The sequence below is a fragment of the Falco cherrug genome, chromosome 2 (assembly GCF_023634085.1).
Source record: "Falco cherrug isolate bFalChe1 chromosome 2, bFalChe1.pri, whole genome shotgun sequence".
Taxonomy (NCBI): Eukaryota; Metazoa; Chordata; class Aves; order Falconiformes; family Falconidae; genus Falco; species Falco cherrug.
In genome coordinates this window covers 101,054,808-101,082,590 of record NC_073698.1, presented here as the reverse complement: position 1 = coordinate 101,082,590, position 27,783 = coordinate 101,054,808, and the positions used below count along the sequence as shown (strand labels likewise).

The 27,783-nt window shown below is 46.0% G+C and overlaps 1 protein-coding gene across 12 annotated transcripts in view; it reads right to left on the bottom strand.

Moving 5' to 3' along the window:
* Positions 1-8,194: 8,194 nt before the first annotated feature.
* The window catches only part of TIAM1 (TIAM Rac1 associated GEF 1), a 195,190-nt gene continuing 175,601 nt past the window's right edge, over positions 8,195-27,783 (bottom strand). For 9 of the 12 annotated variants that reach the window (XM_055701604.1, XM_055701603.1, XM_055701606.1 and 6 more), the window contains 12 exons: positions 23,788-23,967; positions 23,275-23,343; positions 22,849-22,974; positions 20,875-20,983; positions 18,578-18,757; positions 18,338-18,456; positions 17,066-17,174; positions 15,476-15,534; positions 14,467-14,569; positions 13,635-13,722; positions 12,596-12,768; positions 8,195-10,609 (listed from right to left, as the gene is read on the bottom strand). In XM_055701604.1, coding sequence (XP_055557579.1) covers positions 10,125-10,609; positions 12,596-12,768; positions 13,635-13,722; positions 14,467-14,569; positions 15,476-15,534; positions 17,066-17,174; positions 18,338-18,456; positions 18,578-18,757; positions 20,875-20,983; positions 22,849-22,974; positions 23,275-23,343; positions 23,788-23,967 — 1,800 coding nt within the window. In that variant the 3' untranslated portion in view covers positions 8,195-10,124. Of the gene's footprint in view, positions 10,610-11,199; positions 12,769-13,634; positions 13,723-14,466; positions 14,570-15,475; positions 15,535-17,065; positions 17,175-18,337; positions 18,457-18,577; positions 18,758-20,874; positions 20,984-22,848; positions 22,975-23,274; positions 23,344-23,787; positions 23,968-27,783 lie in introns of all 12 variants that reach the window. The other 3 variants (XM_055701608.1, XM_055701609.1, XR_008730828.1) reach the window with 2 other exon arrangements.

Sequence of the window (27,783 nt, the reverse complement as noted above, 5' to 3'; positions counted from 1 at the left end):
CCCACAGCTCCAGCTTCTCCGTACCACGCTGGGGTGAATCTTCCCAGGCTCACCTACTGGTTTCATAAAGCATTTGCTGTGCAAATGTGCAATTCTTATCCCAGCACTCTCAGTTTTATTTTTCTTTTAAGAGCAGCTCTTTTGTTACTTTTTAAACAGGAGGCAGAGAGAGAAAGGTCGTTTTAAAATAATTTTATTACCTGTCACTCATATTCTCATGCTTCGTGAGGTTTTGAGGGGGCAGGGGATTGGATTTTCTTATCCTTTTAAGTTATGGGCTTTTTTGCTGTCTTTGTCTCCTTTTCCTGGAGTATTCCAGTGTATAATTCAACTCACAGCCTGCTGTTGCAGTGACCTCGAGGAAAGCTGATACTCTTCCTCTGATTGAGTGTTTCAGTTCCTCACTGGAGATCTAAAGGGCCTTTTTTAGCACTGTATTAAGAACTTGTGGGTGAGGATGGAGATTTTTCTGGACCACATTTCTACCAAAGCTTGCTTCCACATTCCTCTGCCTTCTCCAACAGTAGGGTGGTTTTTCCCCCAAAACTCTCACTCGTCATTTTTAAGCACCGCGCTGCACTTCTCAGAGCAAACTCCAGCTGTGCCAGGCTCTGGCCCGACCTGCCCGGGCACAGACCTGTACTGGGTCTTGGCAAGTGGCTGCTGGCGCCCACGCCGCCCTGCAGACCCTGCAGAAGCAGCGGGAGGGTGAGACGCGTGTGTCACATGCACGATGTGCAGGTACAAAATCTCTTCCCTCTTTTCCACGGTATTTGCCTATCGCCCAAAGCCCTGACCCAGGCCTCGTGACGGTGCTGAGCCGCTGGCCCTCTCTGACACTTTTGCCTGTTAGGAGGTGTTATCCCTGTCCCATCCCTCCTTTACACATCCTTGATGGGATCCTTCGGTCCCTCTGAGACCTGATGCAAAATGGTGAGGACCGAGGGATGCCATCCCCCGGGCGCGGGGGCACGCAGGCACCCGCTGACGGGCAGCAGCAGCCCCAGCGTCCCCCGTGCTTCAACAACCGCACGGACACCGAACCCTCTAATTCCTCTCGGGGAGTTAATTAAAGGGGCTTAATCTCCGCTGAGCACAGTGAATCTGAACCTGCCCCTGCAAATTACTTGCCCTTGACGGAATGACGCAAAGCCCAACCCGCGCCCTGCGCCAGGCCGGTGCCGCGTGTAAGGCCAGCCGGGGGGACGGCGCCCTGCCCCGAGCCTGCTGCGTGTCCCCCTGTCCGAGCCTGCTGCGTGTCCCCCTGTCCGAGCCTGCTGCGTGTCCCCCTGTCCCTGCGCCCGTGCGTCCCCGTCCACCCCCCGCCTCCCTAGGGCGCGCGGGGAAGTGCGCGCCGCGGCATTTGCAGGAGAAGAGCGACCCCTGCTGGCCGCGCGCGGTAAAGGCGGCCCCGGCCCCGCCCCCGCGTGTGCAGCGCCCCGCGCCCAGCGCCGGTGACCCCGCTGCCCGCCGCCCCCCGCTGCCCCACGGGGAAGCCGCCGGGCCCGGTGCCGGTTTGTGCCTCTGCGCGGCCGCCGCCCCGTCCCCAGGGCAGCCCGGCGGGTTGGCAGCGGAGCGCAGCCTTGCCCCGGGGCAGCGCCGGGCGGGCTGGTGCCGCGGCCGCCTGCAGGGGCAGCCCCGCCGCAGCGAGGCAGCGCCGCCCGGAGCGCAGGGCGCGGGGCTGGGCTGGGGCTCCGGCCCCACGCCGGTGGTGGCGCTGGGTGCCAGCCTGACGGCCAGCCCTGACCCCCGGCGACCCGCAAGGCTGGCAGCGCGGTCGCCAGGCCCAACGGGCACCGAGCCGCCCGGGTAAGCGGGCCCCTGCCCAGCCACGGCCGCCCAGCGCGGCCGCTCGCAAGCTGGTACCCACCGTGGTCGTGGCGGGGGATGCGCTGGGCCGCCACGGGGGGAGCTGAGCTGGGCCACCACGGCGGGGGATGCGCTGGGCCACCATGGGGGGGGCTGAGCTGGTCCACCACGGCGGGGCAGGGGCTGCGCAAGGCCACCGTGTTGGGGGGGGGCTGCCATGGGGGGGAGGGGGGGCTGAGCTGGGCCACCGCGCTGGCGGAGCAGGCCGGGGTGCTCCGTGGCCTGTGGCCTCGGCTGAGCAGGACGAAGCCCTCAGCGTGGCTGGCCCGTGCAGCAGCCGGAGAGCGCCGAGGCTCCCTGAGTTTCCCTGGAGAAAATCCCGAGGAGCAACGAGTGGTGCCGGACCGACCCAACGCCCCTACAAAGCGGCGGGTGTTTTCTGCAGGGATTGGAAGGAAAGCTGCTGGACCTAGGGGTGTGCTGTGAGATTTAAAACGTAGCACCAGAGCGGCTCTCTGGCGCTGGCGAGGGCTGATCCAGAACAGCCTGCGCTGTGCTGTGGAGCTGCCTTAGTCCCCCCACTGCCACGGGCAAAATGTTCCCCTCGTCGTGTGCTGCCCTGTGAATTAACCTGGGGCAGCCCAGAGGCAGGCGAGCATCCGGCAGGAGGCGGCACCGAGAGCAATTCTTGCAGGTACAGCGAGTGCAAAGGCTTGTCCAGCACTTTTTAAAAAAACACAGAGCTGCGTGTTGGCCCTTGGGCATGGAGAAGTGCTTGACTTTTTCCTTGCCACACTCCAAGCACCTCCAGTGTTGATTCGGAGCCTGCTCTCCTTTCATAGACAGTGTAGCACACACTTGATATTCTATCCACACTCCTCTGCAGCTTTATGAATCTCAGTTTCTGGCTTTGATCCGATTCCTGCAACATTAATTAATTTCAGGCCCTCTTGCTCCCTCTTTTTTCCAATATGCTATTTCTAATTATTTCTTATTTCCTCAGGTTACTTATTTCATTTCAAACAATTTTTCCCCAAGAGCAGATTTCTTGGCTGTTGTAACAATGTGTCATTGCATACAGGTCATCAGCTAATCGCATAGATGTGACATAGGGATCTGGCACTCCTTTCTAGCACACAAGCTACTGGAGCCTGTCCTAGCACTCAAAAATGGCAACGGTGTTCACTGCTCCAAACCGTGCACGGAATTGCAGGAGGAAGTTTCCCTCCATCTTCCTCCATTTCACACAGAGAATGTTGGCTCGTGGTAGCACAGGGTTGTTAAGCCAAAGCAGCGGGAAGGATTTCAGAGCTGGTGCAGCAAGCTGACATAAGGCACTTGTCACCACTTGTGTGCACACACTTCTAGTTGTGTGCTGCTTTCTGCTTGATGCTCTAACTCTCTTTCTTCATTTCACTACTTCAGTGGCTTCCTGAAGGTTTTGGATTAGCCTGGTAGTATGACAAGCTGAAAATGATCCTACTTTTAGTAGCAAACATCAACTTGCTGCAAGAGATGCCACTGCTGCAGGAACTGCTGCATATACCATACACCCTTTTCCTGCTGTTTCCTTTCTGTGCCTTTTATTGTCATCCCCTAGAGAGACACGGGGCTCTGCAAAATTTAACAGCTTTAGCAATCCCTGTGAAGCTTGTTGGCAACATATTCAATATGTGTAATTTCTACTTTCTTTCACTGTCATACCTTCATACTTTTTATTATCTTTTGAGGATGGAAAAAAAGTTTGTGGCATCAATGAGCTGGATTAATGTCTCTTTGAGTAGATGAAAGGGCTCAGTCTGGAAGAAAAGCTGGCTATGAGGAATATGATAGAGGTTTCTAAAGTCATGGGTGAAGTGCAGAAAGGAAGTAGAGATTGACTTTTCACAGTTCCTCCAATGTAAAAAAATCACCAGGTGTCAAATGCAACTAGTAGGATCAAAGTTCAGAATGAGTAGAAGAAGGTGGTACAACCCTGTCTGGGTACCAGACCTCTGAGATTTCTTGCCAAAGCATGTCTAGGTGCAAAAAGCTTACCTGGATTCAAGGGCACACCAGACAGCTGTAGTGGGTTTGCATGGCAAGGTTTTGGTAGTGCTGGGGCTACAGAGCTGGCTTCAGTGAGAAGATGCCAGAAGCTTCCCCCATGTCCAATGGAGCCAATGCCAGCCCAATGCCAGCCGGCTCCAAGACGTACCTGCCGCTGGCCAAGGTTGAGCCTGTCAGCAACAGTTGTAGTGCCTGTGGGATAGTGTATTAAGAAGGTGGGGGGGGGATCTGCACCAGCGACAGAGACGAGACCTTGTGAGAGCAACAGCCCTGCAGCCCCCCAGGTCAGCGAAAGAGGAGGGGCAGGAGGGGCTCCAGGCACCAGAGCAGATTCCCCCCCAGCCCACGGTGAAGCCCACGGTGAGGCAGGCTGTGCCCCTGCAGCCCACAGAGGTCCACAGTGGAGCAGATACCCACCTGCAGCCCATGGAGGACCCCGTGCCAGAGCAGGTGGATGCCCAAAGGAGGCTGTGACCTGAAGGAAGCCCATGCTGAAGCAGGTTTGCTGGCAGGACTTGTGACCCCGTGGAGGACCCAGGCTGGAGCAGTGTGTGAAGGACTGCAGCCTGTGGGTAGGACTCACATTGGAGAAGGTCATGGACAACTCCCCTGTGCAAGGGACCCCAGGCCGGAGCAGGGGAAGAGCATGAGGAGGAAGGAGTGGCAGAGACAACCTGTGATGAACTGGTTGAAACCCCCATTCCCCAGCCCCCTGCACCGCCTGGGGGGAGGAGGTAGAGAAATCGGGAATCAAGTTAAACCTGGGAAGAAGGGGGGGGGGGGGGGGGGCAGAAGGTGTTTTTGTAATTTGAATGCTAGTAAATTAAACTAATTTTCCCCAAGTTGAGTGTGTTTTGCCTGTGACAGTAATTGCTGGGTGATCTCCCTGTCCCTATCTTGACCCATGGGCCTTTCATTGTATTTTCTCTCTCCTGTCTGGTTGAGGAGGTGAGTGACAGAGTGGCTTTGGTGGGCACCTGGCATTCAGCCAGGGTCAACCCACCACAACAGCCTCCTGAAGCCAAAGTCACTGGAGAGCTACTAAACCACAATATGTAATTCAGTTGCCTTTACTGGCATCTAAGCTGCCCCAGGATTACCCACCATATACACCAGCTGCTCTTCCATAACAGCATAGCTCACCTGGAGCACCTGTGTCCTCCTGCACCCCCACCAGATGGATGTCTGGGACCCCCTCAGGCATCTGAAGGAAACGTTACTGCTGACCATGTGAGGGCAGCTGAATTCACCTTGGGATCTTCTGAATGAAGTGTATCTACATCTGCACCAAACACTTCTCATTGTGGGTGAGAGAATCAGGAGAAGGTGACTTATGGCCTCTTCAACTGTCCCACCCCCACAGTAAATCTGTGCTCCTACCATTTCCTATGGAAGATTGTCACCAAGCTTTATCTCCTGGGTGTTTGTCTATTTGGTGTCACTGCAATTATTTTCATCTTTTGTCACAAAATTCAAGATACATTTTGCAGTCTGTTCCTGACTGGAAAAAACCCCCCAACAAACAAACTGAAACTTATCCTGTGTGACCGGGTATGGAGGGGTGCAGAGGAAGAGTCACAGCATCACAGGATGATGCCTCTCAGTAGGGTCTCCAGTCCAACCTCCTGCCCCAAGCAGGGCCAGCTCCAGGATCAGACCAGGCTGCTCAGGGCTTTCTCCACATGGTTCCTGAAACACCCCAAGGATGGAGCCTGCACAAGCCGTTCTCCTCCCAGGCGCACAGAGGCATCCCCTGAGGCTGTGTGCAGTCAGCATCACCTGGAACATCAGTGCATGGAGGGGCACAGCCACAGAAACCGTGACTTTATTTTGAAGGTCACATGGAAAATACTTCATTGGTTACAACTATTCCCTGACTCATCATCATCCCTCCCCCCTTATTAAATTGATTGGAAAAAGAATTGAAAGGAGAAAGCAAACTCCATACCACAGCTGTATGTAAGGGACAAACAAATCCCTGCTGCCCAGGCAGTCTGTGCGCCTTTCCTGATCGCTTTATTGCTCTGCCACAAGAAAGGGTTCCTTACAACAGCTAATTACTTTTTTACATTAGTGAAAATGAAACATGGTCCAGACTAATGGCTCAACTGCCTTCTGTAAGCCTTTCACCGGTACTATAGGCTCGCTGCATGACCTTGTGTGGACTTCTCCACCTGCCTTCATTTGTCAAGCTTAAAACTGGAACAATTTACCCAGGCCCTAAGGCTGTTATAAGATTTCATTATTGCAAAAACCTGCTCAAGCTCATGCCCCTGTACAATACAGAGGTACTATGTATTATTAACAGGATATGGCCAAAGGAAAAGAGAAACAGAGGAAGCAATTTTTCAAAGATTTTCTTTCCCCTCATTTCCCTCCAGAATAAGGCAGAGCTGCAGCAAACTTCCAAAACGCTGGGTTGGATTCTTTCAGTAATTCTGACATGTTGACAGTCTTCAATCACCATGCATGACAGGTCTTGTAATTGAAAGGATTAAAAAAAGAGAAGTCTAGTGTTCAGCACAAGTACCTCAGCAACCACTGAGAATAAAATTAAAAGGGAAGGAAAGCAAGATGACGAAGACACCAGGAGCAGGAACATCAGCTGCGGGAAGCACTGTTTGCTGTTTCCACAGTTATCTGGCCACATTTAAAATAGCTCCACGCAGGGAGTGGGGTCACATTCTTGACATGTTATTTGCAGAGACAATAGCCTCAGAAATTAACATTTCCTGTGTTTTCCTGAAGCCAGTGCAAGGAAAGCAAGTCTGCTAGGGAAGACAACAAAAAACAACTGACTGATAAAACCAGAGGTAAGAAAAGCACTTCCCAAACCTCAGTGCTCCAGGATGCCTGTGCTCTCCCCACAGAACGACCGCTGTTCGTCTGCTGCAGGCAAGACCAAGGGGCCGTGTGAGGCTCTTCTCACAGCTCTGGCAATTACAATTTGTCTTCTAAAAAAACAGTCCCCTAAAGTCCACCAGCCCACCTTTTAGGGACAATCTGCCAGAATCCACATGCATAACCCAATTGCCTGCACATCAGTAGTCCTAGTTCCCTAAAGAAGAGTGGTGGGAGTCTGGGTCGCACCCACAGGCCAGGCAAGCTTGGGCCCAGGCTGCACAAAACACCAACCCACAGTACGCTCCTGACATCTGGAACAAAATTCAGCCCCCCAAAAGGGAGGGGATTTAGGCCAAACAAGTGGCCATGGCAAGTCTGGAGAGCTCTTCCAGTGTAACTGGAATTCTTCTGAAATTTACGACTTTTTTCCTCTTTTTAAAATACACAACTAAGGTTCCTTGTGGCCAGTGTAAAAAAAAGAAACAGGCGTGACTAGTTATGGATGCAATAAGGAAAACGGCAACTCTCACTTCTGCAAAATATGAGCTGAGCCTTGCCCGAGGGCTCCTTCCTGAGCTACAGAGACTGGCAGGTGAGAATACAAGAACTACTCCGTAGCATTACACTTTCCACCTATCACACCTTCTGTGTAAGGCTAGATACGTGATAAATGAGCTTCATAATAAGAATTTTTAATGCAAGGCATGATGTTATTGCAGTAGGACAAGCTCTTTAAGCAGCTCCGTATACAGTCTGAAAGTTGGAGTCAGTTGCTGGAAACACTGCAGTACCTAGTAAAAACTGAACTGTGGAAATGAACACATGAACCCATCCAAAGAAAGGCCGTGGCATTTCAAACAGGATTTCATACTTGTTCCCATTTGTTCTCTGCTGAGCACGCAAGCAAGCCTGCGCACACTCATTTTTCAGCAGAGGTTGATGCAGTTTCATGGATTTGGAGAACAGCGTTGCTAGTTACAGACGACTGTGCCGTTTTAAAGTTAGCGATGCTACTACGGGCAGCTTCATTTTGCGCCAAGGGGCCTGTCAAATAGGCACACTGTGGGCAAATACTAGCAGCTAGCGTTTGATCTCCTGTCTGCTCATTTTCCACCCTCTAACAGGCAAGACTCCAGGCTTCAACCTTCCACTGAGGCGATAAATAAACATGAGGTTTCAGTAGGAGAGAAGGGAGGTCAACAAGCCTGCTCAGCATTTCATGTGGGACAGGCTGAAGCTCAGCCCAGTGCTCAGACTCCACCAAAAAGCTAGAGTCAAGACAGCCTGAACCCGTTCTAGGGGAGCATCTGCACATGACACGGGGCACACACACTGCTAAGCGTGGAAACTTTAATAATCTGTAAGGAATCTCCTTCATAGTAAAGCCAGGAGAAGTGATCCCAACAGCTTCATCTGCTGTAGGACTTGCTTCCTTGCTTCCCTCCGAGAGAGGCACCTGTCTTGGAGCGCACACATACCACTCTCTTGTATTTTTTTTTTTTTTGCAGTATTTTATTTCTGACAGGCATTTACAACGTTCCATTCATAGAACTAAAAACATAAAAATAGACCTTCTTTCAGCTTATAAAAGAAATATATAAGAACCTTTGACATAGACATGTCATGACGTTATGTACAAGAACAACGGTACCTTCCCAGTACCAGCCTTCCAGTATTTCAGCGCTGACTGTATTCCGCTGGGTACAGCACAGGACAGCTAAAACCTCCGCTTCTCTAATACGCTGGGACACAACTGACGGGTAGATGATATAAAACAATGATGTGACAATACAAAGGGTATAGAAACCTTTCTAAAGCTTTTACGAAAAGAAATCAGAAGATAGCAAAAAGTTAATAGAGAAAGCTTTCGTAAGATCAAGTATAGTGCACCAGAAACCAGAAAGGGGCGGGGGGGCAAGGGGAGAATGCTAGCTGGGACACGAAGACAGTGATGGATTTTTTAGGGGAATAATTTTTGTTATGTTTTAAAATATAGTCAGAGTGGATTTTATAAAATATAATCCTAAAGCTATTATAAAATTTTAGGTTTTCAAAGCACCTACTAATGTGTCAAACATCAATAGATACCAACAAAAAAAAAATTCATATAGTCTTCCTTTTTTCCTATAGGTGAAACTGAAATGGGAAAAGTTATATAAATCTTAAAAAAAAGTGCTATTTTGTATTTTGTATTTGGAAGTCTACTTAAAAACCACAAGATTTTAGTCACGTTTTACCCTGTTTTAGATGTTTAAATAAAAGATTTAGAATGTTAGAGGTTTGCTTGTGTAGAACTTGTTCATACTCTATTGCAGTGGAAAAACTTTTATAAAGGAACTAAAACACACTAGTTTCACCCACAGTAGGAGAGTGGATGAGGTCAGTTTTTTGGCCATGAATTCCCTGTCCCCTAAGCCCAAACTCTGCCAGACAAAGTGGACCAGACAGATCTGTGATGTTGCTACACTGGCTCCAGCAAGGTTACACCATGGATCAGTTTGGTCCGCTACAATTCAGTCATGTCATTTCATTTTATTCTTTTTATTATCTAACTAAACTCCAGTCTCAAACATATACAATAATCCTTTTCCTGAAGAAAGTTATACCTAAATAAGGGTTTCCAGTTTATACTTTAATATAAAATCAGCATTCCTAACCCTCTGCAAAAAGCTAGCCTCGTATTCTAGACGTGGAGCTACACTAATGCTGTAAAACTCTTATCCCTTTGTGCCCCTGCATCTCAGGTAAAATACAAAAAAATAGTTCTTCAAGTGTTAAATTTGGATCTCTTTTAAGAGAGTTTGGCATCTTTACAATATTATGTAAAACTAGAGCTTCCAACATTGACATTAAATTAGACCAGCCACAGACCAAGAGGACTTAACACAACATAAATCCCAAACCTTTCCTCACACATTCCTAAAATACATGTATTTTCTCTTACATTTAAAGAGGGAAAAGTAATAAGAATACTGCAACTGTACACGTTAAAAAGGCAGTTTCCTCAATAAGGAGATGAACCTACGACTGACGTTTTACGGCTATAAACCCCTCTGTTCGTTGTGCTATTGTTCAAGCTAGTTCACTGCACGTAGGTTAAGACATCCAGAGTAATTTGTTTTCCAGTGATGATATTCTCCCCATACTTAATTTCAGCCCCTGATTATTTCAGAATAAATAAAATAGTGTGAAAGCCCTTGGTAACATAAGACAGGACCTCAAGCTTATTCTGTTCCAGGTTTTGAACATTTTACAGTTGCCTAAAGTGTGGCCACATGGCTTCGGACCAATTCAGCTGCCGAAATGGTGTGTGCAAGTGTGCAATCTATCGGGATCAGCTCTCCGCGGTGTGCGGGGGCAGGAGGGAGGGATGTAGGGTGGGACGGGGAGACCTACGCATCCAGGCAGGGAAGGGGACCGGTTTAGAGCTCTGTGTTCAGTTTCCTGCTGGGGACAAAGTCTTCACGCCTAACCCAGATGACCTCCTCGCTGTGGCCCTCCATGTCGCCGTTGATGCCAGACAAGGCTGCCTGCTTCTTCAGCTGGGTCATCCTGGAGGCGTGCGTGTCCACGGGTGGGTGCGGGCGGTCTCCCTGGCACGGCTGGCTGCTCGTGATGGAGGCTGCCTGCAGCCGCTCCCGAAGGTCTCGGTCAGCCACAGCACCTCTCATGGCCTCGCAGTACTCATCGTCATCGCTGAGGATGTCCGTTTCCTTGATGTCCTCCTGCTCCTCATACTGAGCAAGGTCAAACTGTTCCTCTACCCAGCGGTCAGTGTCCCCACTGTGCGTGGGCTGCTGGGGCTCTTTTTCGGGGCTGCTCGTGTAGACGGCATCTGAGTCAATGGTAAACCTGTTTCGGGCCAGCCGCCGCCTCCTCCTCCCAAGAGACTTGCTTGGGGCTGACACTGCACACACAAAGATAAAACCCCACAGGCTTTTTACACATGGTACAACTCTCTTTAAAAAGTTAGTCTTCCAGGGGCCCTTTATTTAACACCGCTAGGCACAAAGCAGGCAGACTCCCACGAATGACCTAGTCATTCGGCATCCTCCCTGTGGGCAAGTCACACTTCACTCAGCTCCTCAGCACAGGTCTCTCTCCAGCTGAAAAAGGAGTTTCTGCTACTCAGATCCACAGTTGGGATAATGGCCCTCAATTACTGTTCCTCCTAAGCGGCAGGCAGGCAGCCAGCCAGCACAAAGCGCATCTGTTCAGCTCAGCTTCTCACACGCAGTGCCCTGCTGTCAGCACACCGTGAAAACCAACTAGGCTTAGGCTCACGCCTCGGTACAGGAAATCGCTTTGTCTCAGGTAAGAGCAACGCTAGGTTTCCCGGTAGCTACCTTGGTGCTGAAAACGCTGCAATTGTTGCATTATTTACAGGGAAGTAAGATCCCTGTCCAGACTCTGCCACTCCCTCCCCAGCTCCCTCCCTACTGGCGGGCGGGAGAGGAAACAACCCCAAAACCCAAAAAGCTTTCAGAAGTTCCTTACTCAGCATCAGCTGGTCTACTAGCTTTTGCAACTGGCCCAATTAGCAAATTCACATCTTCTGTGTTGGAACATCTTCATAAGAGGCTTGTGAGGCAAAGCAGGGGATGAATCCTGCAGCTGAAGGACCTGCAGGCATTCCAGCACTTTACGTGCACACACACGTAGCTCCATGGCAAGCAGGTGAACTCCGAGGTTACAGTTTGTCCCCCTCCACTGAACAGCACCTTAGCACTTTCAGTATGTATTTATTAAACTCTGGCTTGGGGCTGGGGTTACATTTTAATATCCCTGAGCCCTAAAACACGCACTAACTACAACAGCTCAGCAGTTGCAGATTTTAACCGTAGTGAGAGGTCTGGACTCTAGGAGATTCTCATCTCTGCAGAATTCATCATGCAAATGCACCAACGAGCCAAACTGAAAGGTTTGGCATCTACAGCAGATCAGCCCCACAGGCTGACTGAAGAAGCACTGTAGTAAAACAGCTGCATTTTGGCCCTCCTTTGACTCTTCTTCCTTATGATTTTAAGTGTCTCTGAGGCAGATGGCTAGCAACACCCCGAGTGAGAAGCCATGCTGCGAATGTTACTGGTCTGGCCTGCCCATTACAGAAGAGGAACAGAAAGCCTGGCTGTCTACAGTGCTGGATCTAATGAGCAGAACAAAAAAAAAAAACAACAAACCACCAAAAAAACCAACCACCAGACCAGATCAAAACACGCAGCGGTGCCATGTACTTTTCAGTTGGAAGCATGTTTCTTCCCTTCATCATCTAGTGTTCTGAAAATGAAACCCTGCTTTTCCCTGGGATTTCCTCATTGCTTTTGCCTGAAGTCAACTGAAAAGGAAAATCCATGGTTTAGGACAGGCCATTACAAAAATAATAGCATCAAGTGCATGCTTCTCAAAATGGGAGAAGCAGAAGCACGTGCCCTTTAGCAATAGAGCTGAAAAGTCTAAAATGGAGGACACACCAAGCTATCTCTTCAAACCAAGCCACTCACTTAGGGGAGCTGATTTTTCTTGTGCATTTTAGTTTAAAAGTGCTAGGGTTAGCTCAAAATTCTGTACATGCTTTTAAGAAGTATGCAGTGGGCTTCTGCTTTGTTCAGCTTAAACCCATTTCCAGATTAAAGTGCACAGCCCATCAGTATTGACAGGAATCCCATTTCTTCCTTCCATGCCAGAAGGACTGCTCTGAAGCTGAGCCTTGAGTGCAAAGCAAGGTAAATAGAGGCAATTTAAGGCTCTCAAGGAGGTGAAGCATGGAAAACCAGCAGTTTTTACATACACAGGAGAGAATGCTAATCCTAATATACAAGTAACAGACACCACCACATGTCCTACAATGGTGCTGGGGTTACTGGGATCTTGAAAGTCTGTAGCCCTACAGTACCTGCCCTGTTCATGGCTGGCCTTGCACCTTTTAGAGCACACAATCTTTTTCCACCAAAAGGAACATATTGCTGGGATGAGGGCAAACTTTCGGTTTTAAGAAGCTGTCTTCTGTGTTTATCCCGCAGAATCGAGTGCACTGCTTTCAGAAAGTCCTTCCTGTGTTCTGGTGAACTGAAAAACAGGCGAGAAGAGAAAAGGCAGCATTATCCCTTGGGAACTGCTAAAAGCTCGCTGTGAATGAGATAAATAACGACTGGTTCTGTAATTTAAGACTGCAAACTGACTGGCATGAACCGCCACCAGAGAAGACTCAATTTAGTAACGTATTTTCAAAGCAAAGCTAAACCTATAGTCCTTGCAATGGACATCCAAGGAAACAGATGCACTGTTCATTCACAAAAAATTTAGTCATTCACCCCTCTTGAGGCTTCCTTTTCATCCAATACCAGTCACACACTCTGCTTTGTCTGATACACATCAAGCTGACCTATGGTGGCTAATTAAATCTTAAGTTTGTCTCCTGTAAACACACACCAAGCAGAAGTCCTGCAACTCTCTGCTACCTAGTAGTAGGAATTGGCTTGGCATCAGCTGTGTTGGGCTCTGGTGAACTTGTGTACCAAATTCTTATTTGAACTCTGAAACACGTCAGGGCAACCACCACGATGAACACGGACAAGGTTTACTTAAAGAAAAGGCAACGTATTAAGAGCAGAGGTTGGAACTTCACATGACAGGTACCAACTGAACATACCACAGTAGCAACTACCTGGCATAAAGATCCAATGCCAGAGTTTAACTGAACGTAAATTTGTGAAAGGAAAACTGTAATAAGGGTATCTCCATAAAGGTGCAAGCTGATCAAATATATGCTTTTATTTTAATACATTTGACAAAATTCTGCCTGCCAGAAGTAAGGTTTCCACACCTCTCCCCACTTCCCCTACTGGCTATTTCCAGATTGCCTTCAAGGGAAGACACAGGCAAGGTGGGATCCCGTGATGCAGCTGCTATTGAAAATATAGAAAAGCACTTACCTACAGCAAAGGTGAAAGGTTCTTTCTGGCCTGCCTTCAGACTCAGATTTAACATGGACAATCTCACATACAGAATTGGCCTCTGCATCTAAAGTGAAAAGCAAGCAGAACATCATTCAACAGTTTCTCATGTTTAACCTCAATTAGAGTATTTATTCCATAATCCTGAATAAAGGGTTTAAGACCATCCAGGACAACAGATAACACGCTGCAAACAATATTAGCTCATGGCTGAAAGGCAGCAGTGGGCAAGTGACTAACGAAACAACACCCTTAAGTTTGCCAAAATCTAGTGGTACTTTATATTCACTTCATTCAGTCTCATAAAAATATGAAAAAAAAACCCCAAACAACCCCAATCCAGCTTTTCAGGTATTCCACAGAGTACTGTCGCATTTTACAGCTACCTCTTATTTTCTTTCCACTTTTACTTATGCATTAGAAAGGGAGCAAACTGTTTAAAATTTTGAAAGTTTTATTAGTATGAACCCGTCGACAAGAACAAAAATTCACTAGCTCTGTTGTCTCACAGCTGCAAGATCGCTTTCTAGTCTCCAGAAGAGGAACAGAGTGAACCAGAGTCGGCAACAACTTTGCCCTGTTTTTCCAAAACCCTGCCCAGCTTCAGAAGAGCACTGACAAGCTGGAGGTACACCACTGGAGCTTCTGCCCGTTCATCTCTCTTCAGGGCTGTTACGGATGTTAAGGTTGTGGGTTCCTTTTACAGGCCCCAGAAACTGCACACACATGTACTAAGGGCAAACACTGATCACTGAACACCCCCAGACCAAACACTAAGAACCCTGCCAAATTCGTGCAGCGGGAACATTACCTGCACTTGCCAACGCTCGAACCTGCAGTGCTTCCAAAGGTATCATGTGGCGAAAGCGGAACGGATCCCAGTCTTCGTAAATTGAAGCTCTATGTGATCCTCCCTGGAAGAAAAAAATACCATTAGGAAATGAGACACCTTGGGATAGTCAGGCACAAAAGTCTCCTGTGCTTTGCACTGAGAACATCCAGCTAGAGACTAGTTGCAATTCTTATTTTCTCACTACAACCTCTTAGTAACCAGTGTCACTGAAGCGCCTGAGAAGATCTTGCTAAAATCTAGACAAAAGCAACCATTAGGCCAATCAACTCTTATCAATGCCTTCAAAAAGTAATTCCAGACCAGTGCTGCATTCTCTCCTCCAAGTGCACATACACTCAAAAACATGTATTAGTTTTGCCTTATTCACTCTGAAGTTACCTTGTGGCCAGCTGACTTTAACCATACAAGCCTTCCAAATCATACTTTGGTTTATGCCATATGTGGGAATCCAAAAGCTTTCTGTAATACTATAAACCGTGGTCCCTACTGCAGCAAGGCAGGTGTTTACTGTTAAACCTTAGCTTTCACCTTGAATCCCAAACGCCAGTAGGATCCCCTGACACATACTGCAGGCATACCACATCTAGCAGCACTCGCTCAGCAGCACGCCACAGCCAGAGCGGGAATGCAGGCATTGTGTTTCACTAAGAAAGTTGACAGACATCAGCTCCCGTATTTGACTTGTATACACTGACCAAAGAGTCAAACACAAGAGAGATGTTCAAGGTGATACCTTGTTTCACGCAAGTCCGTTTCACAGCACGGGTGAGGCAAGCAACATGAATGACTGGTCCAGCAGAGAGCAAAAGATAAACTAAATGAACACTTGCAGACTGCTGTGCCCAGGCTGAACAGCAGGCCACTCGGCACTACCCAAAACCTCAGCTGTGTAGCAGAGAACAAGGATGACATATGCAAAAGTACCACAAATGCACACACCATCACCGAAAAGGTCCATCCAACTTACTAGTTTCTTCTTCTGTTTGGAACCATCCTTGTATACAAGTACCACAGCAGTTTTGAACACTAGAGAAAGTTAGAAACAAAAGTCACGTAGTCAGTAAGGCTGGGAACAGGTCTCCTCTATGCCCAAGCACACAGACCTTTCAACTCCTCAGACTACACTCACCTGAGTCAGGGAGGGAAGGCAGGAGTAAACCTACCAGCCCTCTTGCATATTCTTCCCAAAAATCCAATCTCAACAGCTTTTATCAGGTTACTTCAAAGTCACTTGAAACTCAAACAAGTTTAAGTTACCAATTATTGGAACAACTATCTGAACAGCAATAGTTCTACATAAAAATTTAGAAAACTTAAATCCCGTGGCTAGGTTCATCTCAGACAAACGAGCAGCATCCAGCTACATGCAGCCAGTCAGCAATGAGACTGTGCTTGGACAGAATTTGAACCCCTACCAGGTGGGACGGGGGTTTATACCAAATTAAAAAGTGAGCACCACTGGCAGGCAGAGGTATAGCCTCATTCCTCTTTTGCCACATAACATCTACTCGGAGCTGGAATTTGTTTTTCAAGACTCCAGTTTTCCTTGTAACCTCTTTCTTTCAGGCCTCAACTGCACCCTTTGTTATCAGACTGAATTGTACAGACACTTACTTCTGGACATTTTATGAAACCAATTTCAAGATTTCTGGAGCAATTAAGAGTTGCTACACATTTCTAGCAGCTTTCATGAGGCCACTCAGCTTCAGGGTATGACCAGGTGCTTTCCCAGCTGACAGGAAAGCAGTCAATTTTTATATGCTCTTCCAGAGCAAAGCTGTAAGAGCCTGTCTGTAATCTGCTTGGTGCAAAACGAAAATAAAAATCATTGGCTCCCTAACCAGAATCACTTTCTGAAAACAACAAGGAAAAAGCCTGTTGCGTGTGAAGAAACTTAGGAACAAATAAAGAAAACTTATCACACTCTGCATTACTTGATATGATTCTGAAAGTACAAGAGATGTGGTTTAGCCAATATAAGCTATCATGTACCTTTCCAAGGGACCATACTTCAATGTAGTGGAAAGACCTTGAGATCTATGCCAACAGCAGTTTCAGTTTCTAGTTTGGCCACCCAAGATAGACTACTCAGAGGGAGACAGACCACTCTAAAGCAACTCACTGGGAGTCCTGGCTTAGCTTTTAAGCACTTCTTAAAGCTTAGGTATACAAGTTCTTTCTGGCAAAAGGCACAGAGAAAAAAAGGCAAAGCCTTTGCAAGCAGCCAATTAATTCTACAGGATGTAAAGTAGAGTTACTTTGCATCAATCAGACTACCAAACTATATCTTTCCAGAGACAAATACCTTTCTATATAGCCCTCAATTCATAGCTTTGGATATGGGTTTAAGAAACTCTTGCTCTATTACAGTAGTCATCTCCAAACTCTTCACCAGTTTTAAATGAACACAGAAAAGAATGTGACCATTGCAAAGAGACAAATAAAGCTTTGAGTTTCAGCAAACCAGAGCCAGTGCTCAACTACCTTCAACAAATATTTGCCAAGGCATAGCTGACAGTCTTTTAGGCATCTGAAATAAAATTACTCAGATACAAACCAAATGCTGCCAGTTCAGGTTCCTTCTTCCACTTCCCCAGTGAAGCAGGAGGATTCAGCCATATCACTGTATTATGCAAAAGCAAGTCCCCCATCGAAAGGTCTGCAACCTGCCAACACAAGCACATGCCCAAACTCACAATGTGTAATTAGTTCAAGAAAGCTTACTTGAATTTTCAGTTCAAGAAAACTTGCTTGACATTTATTCCTAAACAAACAAGGGAACTTTTGGAATATTTTATCAGATGACTGCAAGTGTGTGCAAACAGACTGTGACAGTTAGCAACATATGCAAGTAAAACCTTAAACGGTTAGCATAAATTAGGGGAAGTCCAAATCCGAGTTCGTCTCTTCTAATTTGGTGGGAAGTCAGGGCAAACCCCAGATTTTTCCCTTGCATTTTTTTCCTCCTTTGTCCATCTTCTCCCTGTCGGTTTCTTTCTATTTGGTTTGAACACTTAAGCATAGCCCCCATCACACACACACAATTTGGGGTGAAGTTTATAGAGACCGCATCATGTGAAGTGGTCAAAGCACTTCCTCCCCACAGTTGCCGTGGCTCTTCATTTTGCCCAAAGGTGCATCTGTGGAAACCACATTGCTGAAAATGGACTAATAAAGGAGCTCATAACAACTGTTGGGAGATGCCTACTAATATTGCAGCAACCAGATCTTTTGTTTTGACTTACGGTCTCCCCGAGTGACAAATCGAGAGCTATCCCCAGCCTAGGGGCCGTGTTAGCCCATTCCTCCAGGACTGAGCCACACCGAGTCTTCACGCAATTGCATATGCACCGTAGGAGACATCTAGACCAAAGCCTAAGGCATTCTTACATACCAAGCACACCAACACACTTTCTAAAAGAGAAACAGCAGTTTCTCACACACCGCACCTCGCATTTTTATCTCTTTAAAGTGATTAAAGAGCTAAGCACAGACTTGCCTCAGCATGCCAGTCCACTCAGACTGGTGGGGTGAGGTTATTTATGTGGAATGAGGAGAGTCAAGACATCGACATCAGAACAGTGAACTGCAGATTTGTGATTTTGACCGAAGCACGATATTGAAGATGCGTTAACCCACTACTTCTTTACATTGGTCCCACTCACCGAACCATACATGGAAAAGCAGTTTTTGAATTGGATTGGGATTTTTCTGTTTGCACCAGGATCCACTTAAATGACACAGCACGAAAGGTAAATATTTGATAAAACATTCATGCTACAGGCACCAAAGTAACAGCCTTTTTCTCCTAAATTTGATCATCCGTTACCTCTTTTTTCTCCCCTGTTTGTTCTGCTATGAGTTGGTCAAACACTGCACCATATTCTTCATGGATTTTCTGCATTTCGTTAATGTGGCTGGCAACTTTGTTCATTGTTTTTATGGCCACTATAAGAAAGACAGAGAGACAGGGGAAGAGACAAAAGGTATTTTGAAGGCTCTGAGGGGAAGGAGGATGGTTCCAGATCAGTGATTAAATAGGGAACAGCAAGGCAGGTTAGCTCCTTACCATCAAGGTGGTAATGTTCTTCACTGTCTACGTCAGTCAGAGCAAAGAGCTCCTTCAGCAGGAGAGGGTATTTCAGTATCCGCTGGATGGGTTTGATGAGGTAAGACTCCAGCGTGGAGGAGTGCTGCCGTCGGGGATTCTGAGCATCCAGAAATGCCTTGAAAGCAGTGTCTGTCTTGGCTGGAAGATTAAAATGAAGTGATAGGATAAATCAAAAATCATAACAGCTACCCTGATAAAGTGACTTTTCCAGCTGTAAATCAATATATCCAGAGACATTTTGCAAGGAACTGCAGATTTATCGGGTCCACAGTATTAGATTTATGCATTTCAGATTTTGAGTTACCCACACTTTGCCACAGATATGCTATTTATGATTTAACAGGTACCCACCTACCATACCAATACACGCAGGTTTTAATTTCACTATTGTAGAGCACCATAAAGTGCTTTAATCAACTGTTTCCTTTACGAAAAGGCTCAAGTCGGTTATTTGTAAGAAGTCAGTACTCACCCATCTAGTCTGACAGGTACACCTATAATACTGGTGATTGTTACCTGGTCCTGTTACCATCAAGCAACCTGATCTGGTTATTGTTTCCTCATTAAACCTTAAAATGCAGTACTGAACAACAACAACAAAAATCAAGAGCTAGTAAGGAGGCAGGAAGCAGTAAATTTATGATAGTACACCATATTTTGGGAGAACAGGCAGAGTGGACATCTGATTGCTATCATCTTGTTCACCTGACTGCTACTGGATTTATAAAAATAGCGTTTTCTCTGTTGCTCCCTCTGCTAGAACACAGATTTGTACAGGGAGGGAAGTACAGAGAAGGTGGCATTTTTAGACATACAAGTTACTCGGTGCAAGAACAATTGCTTTTGTTAGAGCCATGTCCCCTGCCAAGGTTGGGTGGGTTTTTTGCAGACAGTCACCTGATTTCAATAAAGCAACTTGAGTTTCAAATCCAAAGGCCACCTGTACCTCAGGTAAGGACACCAAATTACACTTCAAATACACTCCCAGGCTTTTTAAGAGATTTCTTACTGGAATAAAATTTTGTTTGTGCCATTATTCAAGTACAACCATTTCTCATGCAAAACAAAACAACCAGATCTATGGCCTTAACATTAAAGTCTAACAAAATGATGCTGAAAGAAAGCATGGATGTGACTAGCAGCAAATCATTCATTCATGTATTCCAGAGCTACCGAATATACCTTGCAGCACGGTAAATAAGAGTTTACAAATAGACATGAAAAAAACATGTGCACAGCAAAAAAACCAAACCAAAACAAAACCAACCAAGAAACAAAAAAAAACCAAACTTCTGATTGTCAGGCATCCAGATGCTCTTTGAAAAAAAAGAGCTCCTCCCTTAATGCTCCTACAATTGGAACCATTTGTTTATTTAACGTTCTGGCCAAAAATGAACTGCACGAAGAAGCACTGCTAACTCCAAGAGATTAACACTTTCACAGGGGAAAAATACACCACTCCAAGGCAAGGAGGTACGTGAGCATTTAGAAGCCAGACCACAGCTCATTTATCTCCGTCTCAGCAAGCCAAGCTCTACTAGGAATCCACACATAGAAACTTCTCGGGCAAACTGGAATGAAGGTGAGAGGAAAACGACGGGGGAGAGAGAGAGTACAATGAAGTAAAATATTTAGACAGCTTCCATAAAATGTTCTCCCAGGCTGATCTTTTCCTAGTGGCTGTCAGCATTCAACCACATTGGCCAGAGCTTCAGTGGGATTGCCACTAGCAAGGATTCACAGCGCAAACTCAGGGAGGATCCAGAGTTCATTACAAGCATCACCACTCCTGGTTCCAAAGTACACAGTGATCCATTAGCACAGCCCACATTGCCCATTTATGAAATCTTTCCACTCCTCACATGACTGAAATGAAACTGAACATGTCAGGGGAGAACAAATTAAGTGTGTGGGGAAAAGCTACATGCGAGGTTAACGACACCTTGTAGTGGGCTACTCAGGTATCATGCCACGGATGGTGGTCCAAGATCACCCATAGCACGGAGCTCTCTGCAAGCCTCTCAGGCCAGATGGACTTACTTCCCTACTGCAAAGTCTCCTGGAGAGCAACCAGGCACACACATGCCCCCACTCCTCTGCCGCAACTTGCCCCGCGTGGTCTGGGGTGCAGCGGCCACCTCTCCTCATCCACAGGCACAACCTGTGCCAGCTCAAACCAACAGGTCACTGCAACACCTCTCTCTCTCTCTCTCTCTGCATGCCCAACATGCATTTGTCCAACACACGGCTCTTACCTTTCACCAGTACTTTGGGGACTTTTGTGTGGCTGGCACAGAAGGCGCTGTACAGCTTGAACCGGTCAGCATAGTAAAGAAAGGATCCACCCAAGGAAAACAACACTTTCTAGGATTTAAAAAAAAAAAAAAAAAAAAAGGCATTAGGGAAAAAACAGCACATGAAAACCAGTTGTTAGAGTTATTTGTTATCTTCCCTTCTTCCATGTCACCTGAAGTTTCCATTTAGCTTTTGGATAACAGGACACTGCACTTTTAGAGTGTTTTCACAGCATCTAGCAAGAAACAGGCCTAGCCTTGATCTGTGGATTTGAGCTATGTGATTAACATCATGAGGCAAGTTCCAGTTAGGATGACCTGGAGACACTGTACTGTTTGTCGGACGCAGGCAAAGGAGGAAAGGTACAGTGACAGAGAGAGTTTAGAAACCACAGGTGTTGTCACACCTAACCCATGCTCACATCTCTGCTGTAGAGCAAGGTACTTCAGGTTGGGTGGTGATTGTTTTGTTAAATGTGGTCACAGCCATGCTGTCCTGTTGAAACATCACTGACTATAGAGGGAACTAGGTTCACAGCTCCAGAAAAGTATTTAACCCTGAGCTTAAAATCCTGTTGGTCTAAGCAATGACCAGAGGCCACAGAAAGGACTGGATGTATCTGACTTCATAACAGATCAAGACACTAATGAGCTGCAAGACTATTATCCCTCTGCATAAACACACCAAGGTCTTCACTCTCTTCAAAATGAGTTTGTCTTAAGGACCAAACACAATCTTTCCCTAAGATGTCTATGCCATAGACAAGCATTTTCTCCCCTACCCACTTAAGAACAAGACAACATGGGGTGGGGAGATGAGACAATGCATAGGCAGCTTGCCTACAGTCAGCAGAGGGAAGCAAACTGCAGAACTGGAGCCACAAAACCCTGGAGTCCCATTTTGCACGCTGCGGTCAGACAACACCCATAGGACAGAACTAAAAGTGAAGCTGATGCACTTCTTATGGAAAAAGGTGGAAGCAGCAGCGCTCGGAAGAGAGAGTTCTCTCCATAAGGAGGCTTCTTCCACAATCCTCTCAAGGCTCAGATGACACAGTGGTCACAGAGGCTTCCTCCACTTAAAAAGAAGAAAAAAAAGTATCTCTGTGCTCTCCATTAAGGGCACATTTCCTACAAAACAAAAGCTCTGTTCTAGTTATGCTGAGGGCAGCGTTCATGATTGATGCTTATTTTAAACAAGCACCTGGTAGCAAAGCCACACAGGCTCAAAAAGACACACTCTTTCAGTAGTTCTTCTAGGGCTGTATGTTAGCTGAAGAGCAATCCCAGTGGAATTATTATTATTATTCATAAAGACATCCTGTCCTCTGCCAACATAAGTGTTCAAAGCAAGAGTCAAATTCTCCAAAGACAAAACATTGCATTAGCTTCTTGCCATATATTCAATACATGACTGCATCAGAAATAAAACAAAATTTCTGTTTCCACATCTTCCTTTTTTTCTAATATATCTTTAGTTTACATTTCTATCTTTGATGCACATCTGCTGATAAGTGAAAGTATTTGCCATATAGTTCTGCTATGCACCAAAAGTCCCAATACAGAATTCAATTTACGGTTCTGATCTGTAGCCCTAGTGGGCTTCTGAACTACTACATTAGACTTGTCAGAACAAAGATTTTGTGTAACTTTCCATTTCTAGTTTTTCCTGACAGCCCAAGACAAGAAATCTGGCAGAAGGGCAAGAATAGCGTCTAAAAGCACATGACGTTTGAGATTTCTAGTGCTCTACACGGCTAAATGTAGCAAAACCTACAACTGTAGCAGGATGTTTTTCTAACAGCTTCAGTATTAGCTAAAAAAAATAACCTCTAGTGTAAGTAGATGTAGGTTTTTACATGAGCAGTGACAGTAGTGAGGCAAATATGATGAAGAGTGTTAAAGGACTACTCCAAACGTAAACAACGGGATTACCTTAAATTGTTCAACTTTTTCAAGCTTTTCCAGGTCTGGAACCAGCCTTACTCCATCTTCGAGAGTTTTCAAGAACTCTACCTGAAATGCTACCATTTCAGTCAGGTTCCCAAAAAGAACATCCAGCTAGTAAGAGAAAAAAAAGCAAGATGCTGAAAGTATCACTTTGCAGCTAAATCATGTTTTCTAGACTTTCAGTAATTCTCAGTCCAATTGTATAATCAATGTAATGTCAGGAAAAAACCTACAGACTACACATTACTGAGCAGTACCTTTATGCTCTACTCAATCCGTTATTTTAAAAGAAATGGAATTCAGAATTTCTCCATAGCCCTTGCTCAAACAAGCAAGTCAAGCAGGGGGGTGGGTGGAGAAGAGGGGTGTGCATAAGCTATCCAGCAAAAAGATAAGCAACAGTTAACATACCTCATCTGGTGTGAGAAACGTTTCTTTTTGTAGAGGCTTCAGGTATCTCTCCATGAGACAATTTAAGTCCTAAAAATTCAGAAAAAGATTCCCATGTCGGTTCTTCAAACTGCTTCTGAATATATAGAGGTGGCAAAGATCACCGTTTACCTATGATCTATCTATGAATTTTTCCCTTTCACACATAAAAGAGCTAGATTTCACAGAATTTAAGACAGTAAAAGGAAACATTTACATAGTTTTACTTATAAAATCATTACCAGCTCTCATTGAGCAGTGTTCCTCTGCACACCAGCTAAGTAATTCCAAATGACAGCATAAGAATTCGGAAAGCCTACTTATTACAGAGGCTTAAGTCACTATTCTAGGGACAAATTGTAGAACTGAATGTCAGTTAAACAAAAGATACATGCATGAAACATACTTTGAATTATTAGAGAAGAAACTAACAAAGTTTTCCAGATGGAGCAGAAATATTAGTGTGGACTGAAGCAACACATCAAAACCCCTTACTTTGACGTAGGTGCGTTCTGTCTCGAGAAGTTCACAGATAACCTTTCGCAGTTTATCTGCATCTGTGAGTTGTCTCATGGTGGCCAGCTGTGGTCCTGTAAATTCCTGAGGATGAGCACTTGAATCAGAAGAGTTCATTTCATGCAGACTGCGACAGAAAGCAGCGACCTGCTCTGTACTCTTCAAAAAGAAGGAAGAGGAAAGACCAGCGGTAATATTTTAAGTAAGAGCTGTAGGAATGATAGAGCTGAGAAGCCTTTGCAGTTAAGCAGTTGCAGCTTGAGGGCTTTTTGACAGGCACCAAAGTCCAGAAGTGCACACATCATTTCATATATCTGTCTATCCTCTCTCTCAGTGACTGGGGATAAGGGGGGGGGGGGGGGAATAACCGAGTTGCACAATTCAAGTTAATTGAAGTGCTGTTCAACAACATTCCTGGTTTCAGATAAGCATGAACTTTAATTTAAATAGGCTGGTCCAGCATTTCAGATTGAAAAACAAACAAACAAGAAGGCCTAGGAATCAGGAACCAAAAATGACCATGCAAACAAAACACACACCCCAGCCCTCTGCCAGTTCCCTAATCTAGTCTGCAACAGTCCTGTGAATAGCTGTGTCAACACAGCCAAGGAGACAACACAGAGACAGAAACCTTTTGAGCTGTTTTTCCAGGAAGCAGAGTCATCAGGGGAACCAAAGACTCTCAAGTATTCAAAGGCAAGCTCTTTCAGAAAGTAACTGTATACCTGTTTTGTGTCTGGAAACATGTCTTGCAGGGTGAGTTTCTTCCCGGTAAGTCAGTTTTTTCAGAGCTGCTACATCTAGCTGGTTTCTGTAACATTTAATCAGCTGTCTATGTGTAAAGACAGTTATCCTCTCTTCCCTCCCTCATGTTACATCGTCATCTTGCATCTTTTGTTATGCTGAAAAGTTTGGAGCAGGTATAGTCTGTGTCTGTGACGACAGCCCCAGGCTTCTAGGGTTGCCCCAGCAGTGGCACGCAGGGTCTCCATCCCTCCCAGAGACCCGGAGGGGGCACAGGAGGCCAAAGAGCTGCTGCACTTGATCACACCTCTAACCTTCTGCATCTAATGCCTACATGGTATCTTAACTCAGATTTAGTGATTTGCTGGCACTGCCTCTATAGCCCTCCAGTTCACAGTAAAATGACTGACCCAAAATTAGCCTGTTCAGAAAATATGCAAAGAGAGGAGAAGAGGAACACCCCCACACACATATCCCAGTGGGTGGGGTGGGGTGGCGTGCGGGGTGGTAAGAAAAAAGAAAAAAAGCGCATCACCACCATGCAGTCTGGAGACAGAGCCGTGCCCCCTGGGAGATCAATCCCACCAACTGGTAGCAACAACCTCACCCAGAACCTGCACTACCCCACACCTCTGCAATGGCTCAGTGCTGAAAAATCTCCACATTTTTTAAGCTGCACAGCCTGCTCATACATACTTTCCCCTCTCAGTGCACATACCATGCCACGAGGCCAAGAGGAGCATTAAACATGCTAGTGACAAGTAAGGGATTTCCTGCCATAATACAGTTGCTATCCTTCAAGGTGTCTTATGCCTGTAAATGTTCACCCAAGTGTACCACTGTAAGGCGTATTAGTAAAGATGCTTATTACGCAAAGGATAAATTTCTTCAGGACAAAAGTGTAAGCAACAAACTAATTTTACTGAAAGTTACTAAAAGTAGCTGACTGTCTATACAAAAATGCCTATTGGACACAGTTTATTACAGGAAATATATTCATCGAGTATCTGAGGCTTAACTCGGATGAGGAAGAAAGGAACAATCTTGTAAATTGAGGACTGGAGTAAGCAGTGAGCTGAACCAGTCCACTTCCAACTGACCCAGCCTCTGGTAATGGCATGTGTCACTGTGAGTTAAGATCTATTAAAGTAATTCCTTCCATTCCTCAGCAAGGTTCCACTATATTCACTGCACTCAAGTATAAAGCATTGTATCTCTATATATGCAGGTTATACTTAAGCTGTATATATGCTTATGCTATATGTATGCTTATATATACATATGCGCTACATATAAGTACAAACCCAAACTTTTAGGTTAAGTTTGCATTAGATTTCAACCGGTGCAATGTTGATCCCAACCGCCCCGAATTCACAAAGTGCAGTACGTGAAAGCCTGGCTTCAGCACAAGTGAAAAAACCTGCCCGCGTTATCTGCTCTGCTGGAAAGGGACAAAGAACTGACAATTAATGGATGTTAATCTGAGCCTGCAGAGACCCAGGACATGCAGGGGTTTGCTCACAGATGTTTAGCTTTGTAAGACGATTTTATGAAACAGTATTTGAGGAAGACATATCCAGTGGCATTTCAAGAACCAAATGTAGAAATAAAAATAGTTACATAATGTATAAAACACAGTATGGAATGTGTTTTAAGCAGTTCATGCTTGATAGCCCGCAGACAGCTCGACATCCTGTGCATGCATTTGCAGTAAGTTGCAGGGAAAGATGGGTCACCCAGAAAGAGAGCGCAAATCCACTTACACCATGGAACACCAGCTAAACACCAGTGAGAACCTGAAAATTAGATAACCTTCATACAGGCATGCAGTCTGCCCCAGAAGGAACAGCTACACCCATATGCCAAAAAGGAAGTGTAAAAGACTTTTAAAAGCCTTATCTCCACTTGTGCACGCTTAATCATCTGCTCACTGGCTTCAGCCATGCCCAGCTCCAGCCAGCAGCAACTGAGCTCTGCCTTGCCGGTGTCCTGCCTCACAGCTTTTTATGCATTCCCCAAGCACCACTCACCCAATACTCCTTGGACAGATGAAAAGTCTCCCACAATAACGTTCACAAACCCGTTCTCTTGCTTGCTCACTGAACAAACCGCTGTGGCGGTGTGCTCCTCCCCAGCCACTTAAGCCATAACCACCAGTGGGGGTTGTGACGGCTGCATCCACCTTACTCTGGACTTTGGCGGATGGATGGGAATACGGTAGCCGAGGGTTGTCTAGAATGGTGAGCCAGATGTCTTGCTGGTAGGCAAATATGATCATAAGTCAATTATATTCTCTATAAATAGTAGCCAGCCCAGGGCCCGTTGAACCCTCCTGCACAGCAGCGAGCTGTACGCCAGGATGTCCCCTTGAGTAGGGATGCCTCCCAGGGTTACTCCTGGAGGTTGAAAGACTCCTTGCCACAAGAGATTCTCAGTATGTGATTAACAGCACACTAAACTGTGAAATCTTTGTGAAGTGATACATAGCGAAGTGATACAGAGGAATGATTGTGCATATATAATCCTTTAGACATAAACCAATGACCAAGTCTGGGACCAGGAGTGGATCCAGCCACACCTACACTCCTCTTTGAGGAGTTTAGAATGCAAGGGGGTCCCTTCTGAGCCTCATGGCTCAATGGGGGGGTCTCCTTGACAGGTTTGCCTGACCCTGTCCTCTATGCAGTAAATAATCAAGGGTACCTTGCCACTGGATGTCGTTAAACCGCTGTCACATTAACCATTGAACTTTGTTAACTTGCTGCTTTTATCAATAAAGCATACTGTTGCTTCTCTCTTATGAGTGAGGTGCAAGACTATCCATGACAACTGTCTTGTTTCATTCCTGAATGTGATTCTCGCTACCTTATATTTACATTAAAAAAAATATATCAATTTCTAGACAGAAAACAGATGCATATTGCACCAAGGGAGGTTCATAACGCAGCTATTTTGCTAAAAACTCTCAAACGGTATTAACAAAAGCCTCTCTATTCCCATTTTCCTAGAGAAAGTGGACAGAGTAGGGAAGGTCTGGAACAGAAAGAGATCCTTTTACCTTCCAGTACCAGCTCTGTTTGCCAGCTGTGACAATGATAGCACCGAACCAGGATTTCTCTAGGAGAATTAGGGCACCACACTTCAAGCACAATCCTTTGAGCAATCCCATCTAGCAACCCTAAAATGAGATGGAGGGCTGGCACAACTGGGCTGTAAAGTGAGGTTTACTTT